Below are 20,836 nucleotides of genomic sequence, written 5' to 3'. Positions count from 1 at the left end.
GATTTGGCACGCAATACCTCCTAGCAAAAAAAGTAGACTTTCAATTCTGTTGAATAAGTTTCGTCTAACATAAAGGGCAGATTCAATCCCGCGTGGGTTATTGCTAATCTCAACACAATCAACCGGAATTATTCTATTGTTCAAGATAAACCTGTTTAATTACGTAGTCGACACATCGCAAAAAATAGCAGTAAAAGCATATTACGTAATAATCTTGGAAATAATAGCATACATTTTTCACAAATTCAGGCCAGTTATGAACGAAGTAGAGAATATATTATTAACAAACCAAATATAACAACATACATAATACAACTTGACGTATTACAGCAGTAGAGATCTCTTCCAAAAATTTCCACCACCGACATTCTTTTGTAAAACGTTTGTCTCGTTGCTGAACAAATTCAATCGAATTTCGTACAATAACGTGACGTAGGCCACAAAGCAAACTCGAGACAATCATGAATGCTTTTCAACGCCACGCTGTAATATTTTGACCATGATTGGATAGACAGACGCAAACTCAGTCTCTTGTCTTGAGCGTATGGAATTAACGTAGTTTTCTATGGCTCCTCTCAGCATGTTTAATCTTTCCCTTTCACTGCGGTGCTCATCCAACCAACGACTGTATTTACTGATGGACCAGTCCATGACCTAAAACAGAAATTTACGTCCATGCAAATGAATATCAAATCGTCTTAGCACGTGACTAGGGAATTGTGTTCCGAAAGCTGGTGCAATTCGCTATCACCACAGCGATCTTGCAGTATCAAGCTAAAACAGGTCGTCAATACCTACATTGAAGTAAGCAAAAAAATATCCATTCACATAAAAGTTTTGTAAACGTACTGAAATCCCTGGGCCCCATAATCGACCTTCAAAAGAGAAGCCCCTAAGAGGAAAATACGAAGCAAAATCACTGAGAAACAAGATGTTTTTTCTGGTTTTCTAAAAAATAACAGTTGCCTTTAAAAAAGTGGATGCAAACGCACCGTATCTAAAACATACACGACGGTTTCATCTCTAAGGCCTTTAATAACAAACAGAATCCAAAAGATACAACACCCATATCTACGCTGCTGCCTAGGCAAATGCATTTATACAAGGTAATGGAACAGTTGACTGTGACTAACGGATGATTAAAAATGCTACTTATTGAAATCTTGTAGCTATAAACCAAATACAGGTAAAAAGAAAATCCTATTTTGAAAATACGTAGGCGGCTTGGTAACATCACTTTGATGCACTAACCTGATGAGGGGAGCGAACATTAGCTGGGGCTCTTGAGAAAAGGAACTCCAGGGCAGTGCTACGCGGTATGACGTCACCAATTGCTGATGATTCGCCAATCGCTTCTTCAGACTGGAACAATAAGGGCCGGAAAGCTCGCAGGAGGCGGTAGGAATTTCCTAGGTCGGTTAGGCGACGACAAAGAGGAGAAAGGGCAAGTTCCATCTGGAATATAAGAATGTTAGTCCGCAAGGATTTATGCAGGTTTGCTTAAGCGCTGTGTTGGCAAAGAGGTCGAAATTTTAGAGTCTAAAATTTGGACCAAAACAAAAAGATAAAAAATGAAGCTGCCAAAACCACAACAAAGACAAACGAATTACGGTACACAATTATCATTTTCCGAAAGTCGACTGCGAGTATCAAATGCATATACAGAAAACAAGTTCAAAATAATCACATGTCCATCGTACCTGAGCAAAATCTGCTGCTAGTTTCATTTTCCCGGCTTCTCCTATCGGTCTTATAAGACAGGTGTGACGAATGAATAGTGCAATTGCCCGATGACCCAATGGTAGCAAGCTGTGTTGAACAAAGCACGGTGAATTTTCATCAACCAATAAAAAATTCCGTTGTTTCAATCACAAATACCTTTCTGTTACGAATTCTTGACATTGAAACAGCTTGAAATGGTCATGCACCACTCTAGCAAGGAAGTCGCGGAGTTCTTTCATGTAAGGAGAGCACGAGATGTTTTCTTCGTTACCTTCTCCGTCTCTGGAGTACATAAAGTTGACAAGTTAAATGACGATCACAGTGCAATAAAATTGCAATGACAATTTTATTTAAATAACAAACAATAGCAAAAGTTCTGTTAACATGATAATGAAAGTTACAGGACTTAACTTTTTTTTTATAGTTGAAACGGCTGGAGGGGTAACAAGTCAAGCTATACATTAAGAATAGGGCCCCTAGGTTGCAGCTTACTTATAGGTTGCTGAGCGCTTCTGTCGCTTTTGATTTACGATATTTGAACTGGGTAATTATTTGTTATTCAGCTTCAGCCCTGAATTTTGGATACAATAAGATATTCTAAGACATCTGGTTCTGTTGTAGCCTATCAGAATAATTAGGGCAAGTCGTGGCCTACGATATAACACGGCCGGATATCGTGCCGCGAAGAGAAAAAATTAGAGGGGTAACGCTTTGCGTCTGGCAACACTGTCAGTTCAATTTTCACCATTTAATTTCATTCTCTGAAGTTACTAAACTGTAGCCTAAATGTAAAGTGTTGCTGTTGCAGAACAGCTCCTATAAAACCAAAGCTTTTAAAATGGTATCTGTTGCAAGAGTAGGCACTAGGTAGCACCAGTAATCATACACCATTTAACATCTTTGGTCTTGTTAAAAACTTTGCTGTAGCAAGCAGTATCAATTTTGCTGACAAAACAGCAAATGTAATTGGGAGTGGCTATTTTTACCCACATATTGCCATGGTCACAATCAGGTTTTGCCAGAGTTAGGATTAAAGTTAGGATGGGTTAAGCTAAGGATCTTTGCCCAGGACTAAAAAAATTTCCAAAATACAACTTTTGTTTTCAACAGCTTTGAACTTTTCTCAAATTAGTGCAGAATTTCTTATCTGGCAATGCTATTGATCCATATCTAATCTAGTTTGAATTGCTGATTGGAGCAGCTTGTTAATGCTTGAAGATAAACAATAACAATAATATAGCGATAACTTTTTGCACAGAAAATATTACTTAGCAATAGTGACTAACAGGTAAAGGTTTTAGTGCAGTGATGACATCACAGGGTAGACGTATATTGTGCTGCAGTACTAAGTTATGCTCTATGTTATAATCTGCAATAATGGGTAGGCATTACATTATTAGTCATTAAATTATTCAGTTTTGTGATGTGATCTAGGCCGTAGTCAGGATTGCAGCCCTCGAAATTAGCTTCCATCTACGACGGCAATAACATTGCCGTCGCCAAATCAACAAACCTTGGGTTGCGGCGGCAATTGCCGTATGCTTTAATCAAAAGCACTTTTATGCGCTTCTTCTTCATCGTGTGTCACACGGCGGTAGCCCAGAGCATCACACACGCTATTTTATACGCTGACAATGCTCTTGTGAACTGTAAAAAGTTTGCAACCTTATAAATACTGGCTTAATTGTTACGCAAAAGTTATTCTTTCATCGAATGCTTATTTTTGACCGTTGTCGTTGCGAATATAAAAAGTGGTACAAAATTGGATAAATGGTTCTTTGGCAGTAAAGAAAAGTAATGCTTCCGATTATATGGCATCGCGCGTTCATGAACGGGCAGTTTTGCGTCTTCAAGTATTCCAGTGACGACGCGACAACCTCATCATCCGATGATTCCGATTCTAACTAGTTCTTTATCTAACAGACTTTGTGTTGCTCGCAGTATCCTAATTGTGCCGAAATTATGTTAGTGTACTGTATACGTAAATCGAGGCAATCTTCTCGCAGGGAGCTATTGATTTGTTATCGGTACCTGATTGAGCAATTAACGTTATTTCATGATAATTTAACGTCGCTAGAAGTCGAATTAATGTAAAACAAACGTAAATATCTTATTGGGCATTGTTGTTACGCGATATAACTCGCCGGGAAAATTAAATCGATTTGTGCTGACTCGAACGTTGAATCAACCCAACATTAACTTACTTTCCCCCCAATGAGTTACAACGTGAATCACCGTAACAGCGTGCGTATCGCGTTGATCGCTTTATTGCTACTTTTGGTATTATTACATCACAACAAATCAAACAGTGCGGTCGTGATAGACTATTTGATTATTTTTTTCTCTTCTCGTTTTGCATGTTTTGGTACAATTTTTTCGTAATAAACGTTCACAGCAATTGCCGAGGCAATTTCCATTTTTGCCGTTTGGCCTCGTCAATGTTTTTGCGAAGTAAAAATATGCTAATTTTGAAGACTGTGGGAGTGTTCACAGCAAGTAAAATAGTCCGAGGTGAGGTCTTGGTGCGATGTTTCTGCTGATTAAACTCACGCTGCGAGTAAATCAAACAGGAAGAAATTTTGAACAATTTTTGTCCGAATTAAATGCTCATTTTGCGACGGCATTTTTATTGCCGTAGCAGAATGGCCATTATGACGTTTGCGGCGGCATTTACCACGGCAATTGCCGTGTGCCGCCGCTAATTTCGAGGACTGGGATTGAGAGCAGCAATTAAATAGTTTGCATTTTTTCCAAAAATTTTTTTATTAACATTTAGTAATTTGATGTCGAATTTTTGAAAAATATCCTTGTACAAAGCCCAGAAGCAACCAAACTAGAGGAAATTTTGGCTGATATTCCAAAAACCACTTGGTTATAACCAGTCTATATTTGTCAAATGTCACAAGGTTGAACAGACATAATCATGCACATTAAATTTTTTCTGTGAAAGTCAAGTGCCTCATTTTCGTCAATATAGCTACAGCCTTCGTTTAGATAGTTTATGTGCTTATACTGTAATTGTACATATTAATTATAAAATATGTTTGTAGCTTTAGCAATATTTGGAATACCGTTAATCAGGGTGACTTTTGACAGTCAGTGTGACTTTGACATTGGTTATCAAAGTCACACTGAACGTCAAAATTGAACAATGGTGTCCAAGATTCTGTATAGTTGTGTTTTCATGATAGTAAATTTGTATTTTGTGTTGTCTTTGTAGATACTGATTAAGTTTGATACTATACTGTAACAATTATGCCATGAGTCTACAAACGGAAAGCTGGGTCGAGGGGGTATCAAACTGCATATACTCAAGTAGACCTAGAAAATGCTGTGCGGCAGGTGCAGAATGGACGATTGACCATTCATGCTGCATCGAAGCAGTTCAAAATACCATATGGAACGGTTTGGAACAAGACACGTCCAACAGTGAAACATGCAGGAAAACCAGGTGGACAATCAGTGTTATTGGCTGCTGAAAAGACAGCACTCGTAAAAGTCATCAACCACCTAACTGATTGGAAATTTCTATTATCGTCTTCTGACATTCGTTACCTTGTACAAGATGTTAATCGACAAGGTAAAACCATAAAAATCTTCCGGAAAAACCTGCCTGGTTGGGACTGGCTAAAAAAATTTAAGGAACGTCAACATCTTACACAACGACTTGCTGACAATGTGAAGCTAAGCCGTGCTGAAATTAGTTCAACTATCGTGAAAGAATATTTCAAAAACATTTATGAGGAACTGAATGGGGTAGAGCCCCAAAACGTGTACAATTATGACGAAACCAATGTAACAGACAATCCAGGGGCTAAACAGTGCATTGTGAGAAGAGGACTTCGAAGAGTGGAAAGACATCACACTCCAAGCAAGCCGTTAGCATGATGTTTTGCGGAAATGCAGTAGGAGAGTATCTCCCTCCGATGGTCGTGCATCAATAGCATCAAGGAATCTCTATGCTGGTTGGACGGAAGGTGGCCCACCTGGTGCATTATACAATCACTCAGTTAGTGGTTGGTTTGATTCCACTACGTTTGAGGAGTGGTTCAAGTTGTTTCTGGACCATGTAAAGGAGAAGCTTGGGAAGAAAGTGCTTATTGGGGATAATTTGGCATCACATTTCAGTACACAGGTGATAGCTGATTGTGAAGAAAATGATATCAAGTTTATCAGTTTAGTACCCAATGCAACCCATCTACTTCAACCACTGGATGTTGCTGTATTTGGGCCAGTAAAGAAGATGTGGAGAATGATACTGGAGGACTGGAGAAAGGAGAGCAGAGTGAGGGGCAGCATACCAAAGACAGTGTTTCCATCGCTTTTGAAATGACTGTGTAACCAGATGGAGGAGAAAAAGGAAAACCTTGCAGCTGGATTCAAGGGTTGTGGTCTAGTACCTCAGGATGAGCAGCAGGTGCTTAAGCGTCTCCCTGATGCAAACAACAATCCAACTGAGACAGTCCAAGAGGCCTTGGGAGAAGTTGTGGCAAACATGTTGAAGGAGCACCTGTCTCCATCAGCAACAACACGTCAAAAACGTGGCCCCAAAGTAGCAGCAGGGAAGGCATATACGTCTGAAGACATAGCTGCACAGAAAGAAATGTCGAAGATGCCATCTGGAACAGGATCTGAAAGTACCAGTAGTCAGAGAGGCAAGAAACGTAAGGTCATTGAAGTACCATCGAGTTCTGAAGAAGAAGAAGATGAAAGTGACAATGACGGTAGCTGCGATACTTTGCCACATCGAATTTTCAAGTTTTGACTGACCAGATTAGCAATTGAACCAAGCCTATCAGCGTATGATTACAATTTTATGTTGAATGCTTTTTAACGCATCATTATGTCCATAAATTGCTCAGATATATAAAATATTTTGTCTGTTAACCATTGTAAAGCTGTTAGTATATGCAACTTTGTGCAGAAAAGTTACCCCTCTAATTTTTTCTCTTCGCGGCACGATATCCGGCCGTGTTATATCGTAGGCCACGGGCAAGTTTGATTTGACAATTTTTGAAAAAGCAAAAGCTACGTGCTCCCTTTAGTAACTTATTCGCTCACCGACTAAAATCTTCTTTATGCATAGTTAATATGATGGCCTCAATGGAGTCAGCAACAGAATCAATCAGTGGCTGGACTGTAGCCGCCATTAAAAGAGACAGACCTTCACAGGATGAACGAATAATCTCTACTGCCTCTTGTGACAGCATGTGTTGGTCATCAATTAACTGTAAAAAATATTCCTGCTGAAACACTTTCAAACGATTTTACAAAAGAAGGTATAGGCTACAATGTTTTATGATACCGTACAAAAAGTTTTATCTAAATAAAAACCTGCAGAGAATCGCACAAGGGTGAAATAGACTGTGTTTAGGTATTATGCAGAGTAACGACTATATTTGCTGAAAAAGGGACCAAACTCATTGAAATGAAATGCTAATCCACGTAAACTTCAACTAAAAGCGTAGCCTACTTCTTTTGGCACAGTGACGTATAATTTGACGCAAGTGCGTACATTTTACGTCTTGACGTTAAATGGCATGAGATACAACGAACCTTGATAAGATTTATTTGCAAGGAATATAAGGAATTAACCACAGCGACGTTCTTGTTTTGGGCTGGAGTGGGAGATCCGATGACTTGGCTTGCCTCACCTTGCGTGGAAATCTGGCGTAAAACGTAAAGATGCGTTGCTTAGAGTTTTCAACTTTTCATACTGCGTAACCTAAAGTCATATGATTTACGCAGTTCAGAAGTTTGTGTCACGATTTAGAAGAGCTAAGTCAAAAGAAGACAAGTATCTTAAATTTGGATCTTTGGTCACAGGTTCAAATCCTTGGCCGTGTTGTTTTTTTCTTCGAAACTTGTCCACTATTAAGTCACAACTTCAACAAAAGACATGGAACTCACTTTGCAGTGAAATTTGTTAATTCAGAAAAAAGCTTATAGCCTAGAAATTAAAACATTAGCTTCAGTTAGCAGTTTACAAAAATGAAGAGTTTGTTAGTTACCGTTGAAAAAAAACTAAATTAAATTGTAAACACGCAGTAGCCTACATAACGCCACTTACAAGTTGCTCAGATTTGACAGAAAATAACTGAACGGTTTTAGCGATATTTCTCGCCACAGTAATGCTCAGCTCGGTATCCACACTGGCGATACTGATCTCACTGTGGAATAAGAAATGAGGAGTTGACGATTTGTACAAAACAACAAAATGCGTTGCGGCAAAGCCAAAAACTATCACGGAAAAGTTCTGTGGTTTTTCATGTCACAGCAGATAACAATCATCAGGCGCAAAACTTATATTATAACAAACATAAATAAATATAACTTAGCAACAACGCAACAATAAAATTAACATTATAAAAACAAATAGAATAGCGAAAGTTTCTATTGTTACACTGTATGTTTCTCTACTATTCTTATACTGTATATTTTGCTTTTAAAGGCTTGATAAGGGCTATACGCATAGCCGAAAACGTTCGCTATTTTGTTTGTTTTTATAACGTTAAATGTTGTGTTGTTGCTCAGTTATGTCTGGTCATGGTTTAAAAAAGTAACCTTTCTACCCAAATTGTAATACCAAATATATATTATTATTATACTATAAACATATAAAGTTCAAACAAAACAAATTGATACCTGGATATTGTCTTGATGATTGAGGTTAGTTCATCACTAGAAGGCGGGCTTCTCCCACCTTGGGGAAAGACGAGGTTTATGGGGTCGAAGAGACGCGATATAGACCGTTGTAGGTACGCGGTTTCAAACGGACGGAATGACGCTCTAAGTAACTTTTCGGCGCTGTAAAACGTTCCAACAACACATAATGCAAGGTAATCTATTAATCAATATCGTTTAGTAATATTGAACCAATGTGACAACTGACAAGGATTGCGGTCCTGCAAATGTTGCACTTCAGTTATTTGGATTTATCTGTAACTTAAAGTACAGGTGATGATGGCGTAGCATTCCCTTTGCATAAAAATATCACAAAATATGCTTCTGCAGATCTTCTTTATATTGGAGACCCCCCAGATAGTAAAAGTCATTCTTTTTTTATTGATTTAAAGTCTACAAACTGCCGAGTCAACGCAGAAAGGATTTGCCTGTTAAACATCAAGCGATTAAAATGCATTACAATATCTTAGAGGCCTGGGTTAGAAATCCAGACACAAAATGAAGAAAGAGCACAAAATAAAGACAAAATTTTACGTACTGTACCAATAGGTTTGGTAATTTAGTTACGTAACAGCAAAGTTAAAATTAGTACTTACTCAAAATCTTGATTAGCTTCAGAAGAGATCAGTTGGTTTGACAATGTTTTCGATTTTTCTCTCGTTTGGGATACATTTCCCTAAAAAGACAATGAAACGTAGTTGTTCATAAGATGTAATCAACGACTATCCAAGCGCATTGTTTCCCAAGCTCCTTTCATTGCCGCAAAGAATTCAAATTTTTTTAGCTTCAATTGCATTCTCGGCCAATTTGTAATCTCGCTTCTGGTTCCCCTTCCATTTTCTTTGCGATCAAAAACAGAGTACTCACTGCAGAACGGCGAGCACTGCGTTTCGCTAACCATACAGCGGTGTAGCCTCCACCCGAGCCATCAAGACTTGCCCAATCAACAAATGTTTTTCGGCAGTCGAGTGTAGAGAAAGTGATAAGTATCAGTAGAAATGACGCGTTCCGCCTTGCGGTATCAGACCAAGGTTAAGCAGAACACTCACTTGTACAACGGCAATTTAGTTCCTCTAATGTCTTATTTTTGTGTAGCTTTTGTGCTATGTGCTGCACGTGCATATAGCGTTTTTTTTTAAGCAACAAAGCTATTATAAAAAAAGTAGTTTTAAGTTAACTCATCTGTTCATTTGTTTTGACTACAGTAGGTTGCAAATAACTACGGAGTTAAACACAATAAAAAAAAAAAACACAGAACATTTCGCGGAATACAGTCAACTGCCAGATTGTTTTTGATGGTTATACGACTATACGTGTTTGTTGAATAGTAATTAGGACATGAATGATCGTAAACAGCATACCTCCATGATGTCTCTGTTAGCCTTCAGCTTCTGCCACATGTCATTGTACAAGCGGAGCAGCTTAGGGTATTCCCCTTCAAAAGCTTGTTTCACGAAATTGGAAGCTGCAGGAAAAAGACAAATCTGAAACTGCTCCCATGACGTCATTTTTCGTTGTTATAATATTGTTCGCTGTGAAACCATTCATGCAATGAAACTACAAAAAGTGGCTGAATTGTAGAAAGAAATTAGAGGAAGTCAAACTGTTTTTAGGTTACCGTACCTTGAGCACTATCTGCCAACTCCTGTCGCAAGCTGGTTGTCAGTGATTCCCAGAATTTTTTCACAAACTGCACTTCTTTTCCATTCTAAAAAGGAGCTAAACTTGTAAACTTAATGTACTTTCAAGGAAACATTTAGTTGAAACGCATAAATTAGATAATCAGATGTAAAACTGACTACAGTTACCTTCGACAACTCATCTATGAACTGCACGTGAGTGAGCGGGTCCCTTTTCTTGCTTAAAACCTTGTGCAAGTGAATCATCTGCAAAAACGTGCAACAAAAGTGATTAACATGTAACAAATATAATAAACAATGAAAACTATTAATACTACAAAAAGTGCTCAATGCCAAGCAAAAAGTAAAGCAGAGCGAATTAAATCAAATATAATATATAAAAATATAAATCAAAATAAAAACATATCAATAAGATGATGATGTTGTTCGCTCTTCGTTTCCGAAGACGGCCAACGAGATTGAATGAAGCTGTACTAGATTTATGTGGTTGGCGTTTATAAATACCATGCATCAAAAATAATGAATGTTCTGTGTAATATATCAGTATACCTAGACGAAGAAGCATACCATATAGTAAATATCATATTCAATGTTTACTAGATATTTAGTCTAAAAATTTGTTGCGTGCCTACTGCCTAGTGACTGTAGGCTTGGTGTTTAAGCGATAAGAAGTTTTGATTCCGACGTTTCGTCAGTCAGCACGACTGACTTCACCAAAGAGGTAAAACAAGTGAAATCTATCTGTCGGGCGCAAACAAAGATTGTTGAAAATATCCAATTATAGATAAAAATTGAGAGCAATTAGAAAAACAATGTTTTTCTACTATAACGTCTAAACCTTTGTCTTTTTAATTTTAAATTGTAGTTTAAAGCCAACTAGCGGAGATTATAAAATTTGAGACGACAAAACTTAATTGAAATCCGACCTGATTTGTGAGGCTTGTGAGATGTTCCACCAAAACCTCCATGTTGTTCCAGAGATTGGAACGGAACAATGACGTGTTACCGGGGGTGGGCATGCCAGAAACTTTTCCTGGACCTGCGCATAGCACCATTAGCCAAGACACCCAAGTAGTCACAACTTTTTGAAGATGAAATTGCTCCGCTGATTAGTGATTACTACAAGCTTTCCAATTTTCAAAACTTGCATATAAAAAAAAAAAAATCTGACTGATGAAAGCACAAAGTTTTCTACCTTTACTGGGTTGAGTAGAGCCGGAACGTTTCAGAATAGCTCTTGTGTCCAGAGCGGTCTTGATATTTTGTTTAGCAGTTTTCAAGGCATCCTGCTTCGCCTTTTCAATGGGTAGCTGCAAGGAACCTAGGTTGTGGAAAACCTGCAGCGCAGTGGCAGTATGGGTTTGATTCTGAAAATAAACGAAAAAAACTGACCTGTTGAGCATTGTTTGCAACTGTGAGATCAGGAAAGTCTCTGCTTCCGTAAAGAATGAATTAGTATAGTTCACTATTGGAAGTTAGGCATAAGCAAGAAGTCTATTGCGGCTCCAAATCGGTGGCTTAGTAATCGACACACGACGAAGAAGAAGATTGATAGTAATTCAAGCTTATGAAAATGCAAACTGACTCTTGTTTCTGCTTAACAACATTAAGCATTAAAGGAATTGACAAGGGCTAGTGCAGTCGTATAGAGGTGCACTCAAGTACATATTACCCTTGTCAAACTGTCTTGTAAAGCGCTGAAAAAAATGCAGTTCTGCGATTGATATAGCACTACATAAAACTACAGAGACAGCAAATCAACCATTTTTTACATTGATTGAATCAATGTAATCATTTTCCACTGATTTGCGGTCTGGGTTACATCATATTACGTTTTATTGTTGTGTGTGTACAGATTACTTTCAAAAGTTGTTTATACGTAGTTCGTACAAAAAAAAAAACATTTTGCAAAGACCTTTGACTTAAAAGTAATCTATCTGCACCAGCTCGAACTGAATAGGTTGAAAGTAGGGAAACTGCGAGGGGTAAAACGCAATGTTTTATTGATACTTGCAAATTGCTCTACGATACTCCTTCCTCTATCTGCTGTTGCGATTTATCAACGAAGGTCAATAAATGCTTTGTGCTGATGGCAAAGTAAACAACAAGACACTCTTTCATCATTACCAGGGTGGCAACTCCTTGTTCTAGCAAACGAGATCCTTGCGAATTTACTTCCTCCTTTGCTCTTTGGATGAAGATACGATCATTTTCGATCACTTCAATCCCAGTAAGATCGACACCATTTGACAAACAATCTGCAGAAAGAGCGGATGACATTTAAACTCATTTAAACCGAGGAAGGATTAACTGCAAGCCAAGTTGCGTTGACTTACTGATGCAAAAAGTAGGAAGGCTGGTTATAGGCAGTAAACGGCAAGCTCCTTTACAAAGCATGCCCAATTGCCAAGCCAACATTTTCTACATTTCCAGAAAATGCAAATCACTGAATTCGTTGTGAAATATTTGTGTTTATTTTTTATCTTCAGGGAATCAGCACTTCACTTAAATGTAGGGTTCGTTAGAACATAAATAAATTTTATTACCCGGATAACAAATATATTCATACCTGTATATTTACAACATTTGACCGGTTAACCGGATAATAAACAGTAATAGTGGAAAAATGCTCTTCCGATAGTTGCACATAATTATAGGCAATTGTCAAAATCATCCTACTGTCATATAGGTCATTGTAAGTGTTCACACATGCCAATGCAAACAAAAAATTCATGCATTTTTAACATTCAGTGAGCTGCAACGGGTCTGCTACTATTCTGCGAGTCCGATTCGGCGAGTCCGATTCGGAGAGTTCCCTATTCGGAGAGAAGCCTTTTTCGGAGAGTTCCCTATTCGGAGATTTTTTGAAATTTTTTTTGAAAATTATCGGGTACCGTAGCCTAAATTATCATTGCCATTTTTACATCGTTTTAACGTCGCTAAACGTTGAAATCGTGCAGAAAAAAATAGAAATAAAATGTTTGAACAATTAAATGAAAATTCGTCATGTCAGTTCAGTTGAATTGTTTTTATTTGTGACCATCATATCAAACACAGAACACGTCAACATAGCAAAGGTAGAAGCGACAAAACGCGAACGTTAAAACGTGCTTGAATTCGTCAGTTCAGTTGTTTTTATTTGTGACCATCATATCAAAAACAATACACGTCAACATAGCAAAGATTGAGAAAAAGGTAGAAGCGACAAAACGCGAACGTTAAAACGTGCTTGTGACCGAAGTAAGTTATTGAGTTGAAAGAAATTTGGCACGGTCGCAACACCTTCAGAAAAATTTAAGATACAAATGGAAAATAAAAAAAAGATGTTACAAAAAAAAATCATGTTTATGTGTATAAGTTAGTACTTTTGAGTAGTTAAACTGCTTACCGGTAGTTTGGATCAACAAATGTGTGGTCTACAGCTTGGATTGAAAGGAAATTATCGGGTACCGTAGCCTAGATATCCCAACCAGCAAAAATTTGTTCCAAGAACCCTGTTAGTCTAACAGTTTATTTTTACATTGTGGTAACAGATAACCAAATGTGTGGCCTATCGTTTTAACGTCGCTAAACTTTGAAATACCGTAGCCTAGTTATCCCGACCAGCAGAAATTGCCGTTTCTACATCGTTTTAACGTCGCTAAACGTTGAAATCGTGTAGAAAGGAGAACTTTTGCTGACTAGGATACGCATACCAGGATATTCCACAATATCGTTTCTTTTATATAGTTGAAATTATCAACTATATATCGAAGCTTTAGATGAGTGGGGTTCAGACCTAACCATTGAGATCTTAAATCATATTTATGACACCGGAAAGATCCCCAGTGATATGGTACGTTGTATACTCATAACTTTACCAAAGAAAACCGGAGCAACAGAATGCTCACTCCACAGAACAATTAGCCTTGTGAATCAGTTAACAAACATCTTACTCCAAATCATGATGATGAGATTGAGACCAAAACAGTGGCGGATTAAGAGCAAAATTTTAGGGGGCGCCAAAGAAGTATGGAACAACCTCGCCGCAAATGGCTAAGGAAAATTTGAGGAAAATTGAGTTTTTATCAATAAAATTGCCTATCTAAGTCAGGTAGGCTACCATTTGTTGATCCAAACTACCGGTAAGCAGTTTAACTATTCAAAAGTACTAACTTATAGACATAAACATGATTTTTTTTTTGTAACATCTTCTTTTTTTTCCCCTTCATATCTTAAATTTTTCTGAAGGTGTTGCGGCCCTGCCAAATTTCTTTCAACTTAATCACTTACTTCGGTCACAAGCACGTTTTAACGTTCGCGTTTTGTCGCTTCTACCTTTTTCTCGACCTTTGCTGTGTTTTTCTCGGCAGTCGCACCGGTATGGTTAGCGAAATACAATGCTCGCTGTTCTATAGTGAGTAGTCAGGTAGTGCTGACGCCAGGAAGATCGTTCCTTTTCAACTTTGCTATGTTGACGTGTATTGTTTTTGATATGATGGTCACAAATAAAAACAACTGAACTGACATGACGAATTTTCATTTAATTGTCCAAACATTTTATTTCTATTTTTTTCTGCACGATTTTAACGTTTAGCGACGTTAAAACGATGTAAAAACGGCAATGATAATAATTAGGCTACGGTACGCGATAATTTTCAAAAAATCTCCGAATAGGGAACTCTCCGAAAAAGGCTGTCTCCGAATAGGGAACTCTCCGAATCGGACTCTCGGAATCGGACTCTCCGAATCGGACTCACCGAAACGGGCCATTCCGAGCTGCAACACAGTTCTTTTTAAGCAACACATCATTGTAAAAACTGTGTTTACCTTGGATATTATGTTGCAAATACAAGAGGTTTGTAATTTCACATGCCTCACATTTTTTCCTCTGGCCACTTATTGAGATCAGAAAGAAGGGTTTTCGCTTTTAAACCTTTTGAATTCAATATGATCTTCTAAATTCGGTTTTGTCCCCACTAGTGGGGGTGGCTAATTCTTTCCTTGCAACGATTGTCTTCACTTCTATTCTCCATCTCATTTATTTCATAGCCTACTAAACGAGATAATAAACGCAATTCTCACCAAGCTCGCTAAGGCTTTGGGCAGCTTTCGAGAGCTCTCTTGCGCCTCCTTGTAATTGTCCGTGCAGAAGTTTGCTCAATCTTTGAATTCGAATTATCCTTCTCAGCAGATCGCATGTCGCCTAAATACCAAAAGATTTTCTCAAACATGGAAAAAAATATTAATTGAAAAAGGAAGAAATAACCCCAAATGCAATCAGTCAGTTTGAGAGAATGGAAACAGAATACGTTCGATAAATTTCTTTGTTTACTTGTAGTAAAAAAAAATATTGTAAAAATAAACAAGAAAGTCCAATCTTTATCAATAGAACCTTGCTTCATCAAAGTTTTTAGTTTAAAGACAAGAATGAAGTCTTTTCAACAGTTAAATTGACTGTGGATGCCAAGTCTATCAAAAACAAATGTTGTTTATTTATGGTTGAAGAAAAATCTGGCAACACTCTACTTAGGTTTCATAGCGTGGTTTGTAACAACGTATTTCCGGGCAGAGTAACTTGGCTGCCGTTTAAACATCGTTGACCACATTAATACCACACCTCAACTTTCATTTGAATGTCAAAAATTTTGCATCAGGATATCACTTATCAGTTAAGCCTTTCCTTACCTGCAGTCTTCCCAGCTGAACAGTTCTTGCTTGGATTTTGCTGAATGGGTCTCCAACCTTGCTACGAATCCTGACGTTAAAAAATTACTATGTTGAGAACAAACGAAATAACTGGTCATTTCGATCAAAGATGTCTATGTAAAAATGTTGAGTAAGCACAGCCTACAACTAAAGAGCATGTAATTTCTTTGTGTTGCAATAAGAAATGTTTACCGCAGTTTCTTTACCAGTGATCAATATTATTCACAATGTAGAAGCTGACCTATCCACGGAAGATTGCAAAGAATTTATTCTGGTCTGCATCATGGTCAGTACGCCTTCTAGTGATTCAATACCAGTAGCTTGCGCGAGAAGATCTTCATGTCTTGAAGCAATCTTTCCATAAAAGAAAAATAGTTCCCAACATATAAATATACGACATCCTATTTTGGTAATTTGTTTACATATATAGTATATAATGTAGTATGTACATTGTACAGTTGTACACTGCATTTTTAACAACATTTTGTAAATCTTTTTAACAATTTAGTCCCATTTTCTTAATCATTTGTTGCAGCTGGCGTTACATGAACCATGGCCACCTAAAGATACGGCCTGATTTGTCACATTTTGCAGAAATTTCCAGGTTTTTCTAACTTTGAGCGAACGTTTAAATAAAATTTTCTTAAAATTAGATTTTTACGCTTTCTTTATTCTTTTCCCCAGATGACACAATAGGTTTCAACATTCTCACATGTTGAAAAACAAAGAAAATTTGATTTCGAAGATTTTAGTCAGACTGTTAATTTTCAATAACAGTCTGATTTTGCATTTTTCAACTTACTTTTTCTCATTTGCTATTGCTTCCCCAAGGCAACAAAAAGTTTTATATCATTAGGAAACCGCAAAAAGTAAAAACATCTCAAAAAATGTCAGTCAAGCACTAGCAGTAGCTGTAATCAAAATCTGCAAAATGTGACAAATCAGGCCGCTTCTCCAGGTGGCCATGCATGAACATTGAACAGGTAATCTGTAATGGTAAAAATGTTGTTACAGGGTTGGGTCAAGTACTCTCTCATGCATTACTAAGCTACCGTCAAGTCATCTTCTCATGTGCTTACAACAGCTGGGTGCAACAAGTGGGATCTTTCAGTGCCGCTAGTTGCAGAAAATATTGCTTTATGTGAATATTGAAACTGTAAATTATCAACACCAAAAAATAGAATAGAGCTTCGGTTTCGGTAGAGAGTTTGTCTTGTTGAACCATAGGCATACGAAGCCGAGCAACGTGATCAAGTTTAACATCTTCAAGTTTATTACATTTACATAAACATAAAACTACGCAACAAATTAAGCATCGAACGTTTTCGACATCACAAGATGTCCTCTTCAGGAATATTCCTAATATATTTATGTTTATGTAAATGTAATAAACTTGAAGATGTTAAACTTGATCACGCTGCTCGGCTTCGTATGCCTACCTATGGTTCAAAAAATAAAATACTTTATAGAAAACAATCGATTTGATGCTGGGTTTTTTTTCGCTGAGACTTTTTGGTCATTTGTTTGAAATGACTTGAAAAATTTCGGTCAATTTTATTTATTTCGGTCATTTTTAGTCATTTTTGGTCATATATAGTCAATTGACTATGTATTTTTTTGGACATTTTGACCGAATTGACTATATTTTTTCGGACATTTTGCTAAAAAATCGGTCAATGACCGATAAATGATCGAAAAAAAACCCAGATTTGATGTCTTGATGGAAACATTTAACTATCTACCAGGCCCCTAAGCTCTTTTATTTTTCAGGCGACCTAGCATGGCCTACCAGAGTTTCTTTCCAGTGGTCAAATTTTCAAGCACGGAAGCCAAAATAAAAAGTCCGTTAAAACTTTGTGTGTTTAAAAATCCGTTAATTGATATCGTGTTTTTTTGCATTCACTCAGGTAAGAACAAAGCAAACAAGGCCCTGAAACATATTTGCAGTTGTATTTAAACGCACTGCTTCCCAAGTAGAGCGTGAACAAACGCGAGTGGAGAAAAGAAAGTTTCAAGTACTAATGGAGTGGAGACTGGAGACCCATCGAGATCCATCAGTCAATTTATACATTGATTCAACGTCTACAGTCTGATTTGCTGACTGGGTTTCTGTAAACCACACGTGTTCAAAATTTGCGTCGGCACTTTTTTTGCCCAAGAAATTCACACTTTGTTTTTCGATTGCTTTGGCATTTACCTCAGCCTCGAAGAATGAAGCTGGCGACCAAACATGGCTTACCGGTACGGTAGTTTCGGAGGCCATTTAATGACTTTTTGGCGACCATGGCCACCGGGAGCTTAGAGGTCTGTCTAAAATTTATAGTATTCAAAATCAGACTTTATACATTGAATCGGGGTCAACTGGTCGACGCTGGTATTTCTCGAGATGACGACCAGTCTTCTTTGAAGCAAAATGGAGAGAGATGCATTGGAGTAAACTTGAGATGTTTTGAACATTGATTTCAATTTTAGGCTAACTTATTGATAAACAAAATTCAATTGCATTCACTTATACACGAAAAATCCCCAGGTACCAACTTGTGATTGAAGGTCTTTATCAAGCATACTCATTCCATCAAAGAGTTGGGCTAGCCTCTGAGATATATCAGTGCTTTGAATCACTTGAGTTGCATAACTTTGAACATCAAAGTCTTCATTTAAGAAAGCCGTCAAAACGTCTAAACAAGTTTTGCAAAACGTTAACTGTGCGTTGAACGAATATTATGACATGTTAATTTACACTAGAGATGTACCGATACCAATATTTATGCCGATACCGATCCCGATACCGATATCACTTTTTTAGGCCGATACCGATACTGATACCGATATTTTGGCCGATACTTTGGTGTTACAAAAAGAAGCAATTTTGGTATTTGCAAGGAATTATATCAAATGCTAAGTTTTACCTTATTTGCATAAAACTATTAAAAAAAGCTTTCAATTGGCATAATTCATTAAAGATTCAAGAACCCAATCTCAACCGCATAGTAGGTTTTAGTAATGAAAGGCCACCGTAATTGAGGATTGGGGACTGGGGTATAAGGGAAGAAACATTACATCATAGTTGGGGTTTCTGAAAAGTTAATAAAGTGTTTGCGCAAACTCTCCAAATAGGCTATCATAATTGATAATAAGATGTAAAATGTAAACCAAGTGATTTGTGTAGTTGTACAAAAACTATTTGACAAGTAATGTGCAACCTAAGGGCGCTTGTTGTTTGGTTGAAAAGCTTTTGCCAGGCCAAGACTGCCCAGGTAGGCTCAAAATGAAAGCAATGGGACTACGTATCTTCACTAAACTAATCAATAAATGGTCTTATTGCGTCTAAGATGACAACCTCATTGTGAAAAAAGGAGCGTTCTTCTCGGCTATCAGCTCAAGCCTGAGCACTCAACAGCCCAGCAAGCAGTTGCCATTCGCTAACCGCAACGGTGTAGCTTCCACGCTAGCCATTTAGACCATCCAATCAGCTATATGTTTCTCGGCAGCCGTTAGCTGCTGTTGAATTACTAACATCCATTCAGCGATCATGCCATCAGCGCAGCACACTTCATGGAAGATACTTGGAATGCAGCGTGGTACGCCACCGACACCAAACTACATGGTTTTATACCCCACCCGGTGGCGCGCCCCCCTGGTATGGACCTGCCTCGGCCGACTTGGGTCAAGCTCAATAGAATCCGAACCGGAGTCGGTCGCTTCCATTCCAACATGCTCAAGTGGGGTCTGGCTCCCTCATCGGCCTGCAAATGCGGCACGGAGGAGCAAACTGCTGACCATGTCTTTCTCGAATGTCCCATCTACAAGGCACCAAATGGAACGCATGGTATAGCAACGCTGGACGAAGCTACACTCACCTGGCTCTCCACCACCTGCCCCGAAATTTGATCTAGTCTCAAACCAAAGAAGAAGAAGGCAGCCGTTTTGCAGCAAGAATTTACATCGACAAGAATTGAAAGGTAAAAACGATGCAAAATTATACATTTTTGCTACCTGGGTAGTCTTGGCCTGGTTTTATCCTCTGCTGAGAGTAAAAAAGAAACACAAATGATAAATATTGAAGAAATTGAGTCTCCTTCACAACTTAAGAATCGAACAACGCAAAACTGCTGAAAGAAAACGTTTTGTTTGAGTGAAAGAATCACTGTAAGCAAACAATGTCAAAAGGTGCACGCATGAAGTCATGGGAGTGTGATGTATCAAAAATTTGAACAGGTTGTTATTTTTCTACTTCAATGTGATGTTAGTTACTACTTTAAAAAATCTATATCTTTGCTTCTGCAGAAAATCCGCAGCAAACGCCTTGTTTTACATGTTTAGTATCGGCAAAGATGGGCAATAGCGCGCTACTTTTGTAGCGCCGCTACTTTTTTGGTGAAAGTAGCGGTAGCGGCGCTACTTTTTAGTTGGAGTAACGTCTGCAGTAGCGGCGCTACTTTTTTCCAAAGTAGCGGTAGCGGGAGAGGCGCTACTTTTTGCCCACCTCTGAGTATCGGCCACAGTATCGGCCAAATTTTGCCGATACCGATGCCGATACCGATACTAAAAAAATGGCCGATATCACCGATGCCGATACCGATATATCGGTACATCTCTAATTTACACTGTCTCTTAAATCTTTAAATTATTATGGATTTTTAATTAATTTATATCAAATTGTTTATATAATATAATAATATAATTTATATAATATAATAATTTTATATAAATTATTTATATCAAATATGGATTTCTATCACGTACGGTAGATTTTATAAACAGAATAAAGTAGGCTAATTTTTTATGAAGTTTTTTTTTTAAATAGTGCATTTGAGCAAGACATTTAGCCTTGACAATCCGTTTGGTTAGATTAAGTAGTAGGTTATGCAATGGGATAGTTACTTTATCTTACCATCAGATGCAAATGTCTGCAATACGTTATCGCAATAGTCATCTTTTAGTTCCATCATGTTCGTTTGAAGTCAATACCTAGCTAAGTCAAGCATAAAACATAAATTTTTGTGCTTAGTTTGCTGCTGCAAGAAAAGTAAAATTACATTTGATGTTTATAAAGATGGCAAATTCAGACTATTACGGTACATACCGGTAATTCAAATCCA

At 37.7% G+C, this 20,836-nt stretch overlaps 1 protein-coding gene and 1 pseudogene across 1 annotated transcript; one reads left to right on the top strand and one right to left on the bottom strand.

Annotated features, from left to right (window-relative positions):
- Window positions 1-139: 139 nt before the first annotated feature.
- LOC145787380 (conserved oligomeric Golgi complex subunit 5-like) lies at window positions 140-20,752 on the bottom strand. Its single transcript, XM_082599116.1, has 20 exons — window positions 20,629-20,752; window positions 18,273-18,412; window positions 15,976-16,088; window positions 15,714-15,783; window positions 15,111-15,231; window positions 12,174-12,304; window positions 11,242-11,413; window positions 10,973-11,085; window positions 10,215-10,292; window positions 10,030-10,114; window positions 9,768-9,871; window positions 9,003-9,082; window positions 8,368-8,529; window positions 7,793-7,892; window positions 7,279-7,389; window positions 6,784-6,950; window positions 1,879-2,004; window positions 1,701-1,809; window positions 1,252-1,455; window positions 140-654 (listed from the first exon to the last, which is right to left on the bottom strand). Exons 1-20 carry the CDS (start codon window positions 20,684-20,686, stop codon window positions 460-462), a joined length of 2,439 nt encoding a protein of 812 aa, XP_082455242.1. The 5' UTR covers window positions 20,687-20,752; the 3' UTR covers window positions 140-459.
- On the top strand, window positions 4,763-6,487 carry LOC145765647 (uncharacterized; annotated as a pseudogene).
- Window positions 20,753-20,836: the final 84 nt, after the last annotated feature.

This window comes from Aplidium turbinatum, chromosome 2 (genome assembly GCF_918807975.1).
Source record: "Aplidium turbinatum chromosome 2, kaAplTurb1.1, whole genome shotgun sequence".
NCBI classification, from domain to species: domain Eukaryota; kingdom Metazoa; phylum Chordata; class Ascidiacea; order Aplousobranchia; family Polyclinidae; genus Aplidium; species Aplidium turbinatum.
The sequence above is the reverse complement of the archived record's forward strand: the minus strand, read 5'-3'. Positions and strand labels throughout refer to the sequence as shown.

Excerpts from the sequence above, each read along its gene's own strand:
- LOC145787380 (XM_082599116.1), bottom strand. The coding sequence starts at position 20,686 with ATGATGGAACTAAAAGATGACTATTGCGATAACGTATTGCAGACATTT. Across the intron at positions 10,115-10,214 it reads TCATAGATGAGTTGTCGAAG|AATGGAAAAGAAGTGCAGTT; the intron begins GTAACTGTAGTC and ends GCTCCTTTTTAG. Across the intron at positions 7,893-8,367 it reads ATCATCAAGACAATATCCAG|TGAGATCAGTATCGCCAGTG; the intron begins GTATCAATTTGT and ends CTTATTCCACAG.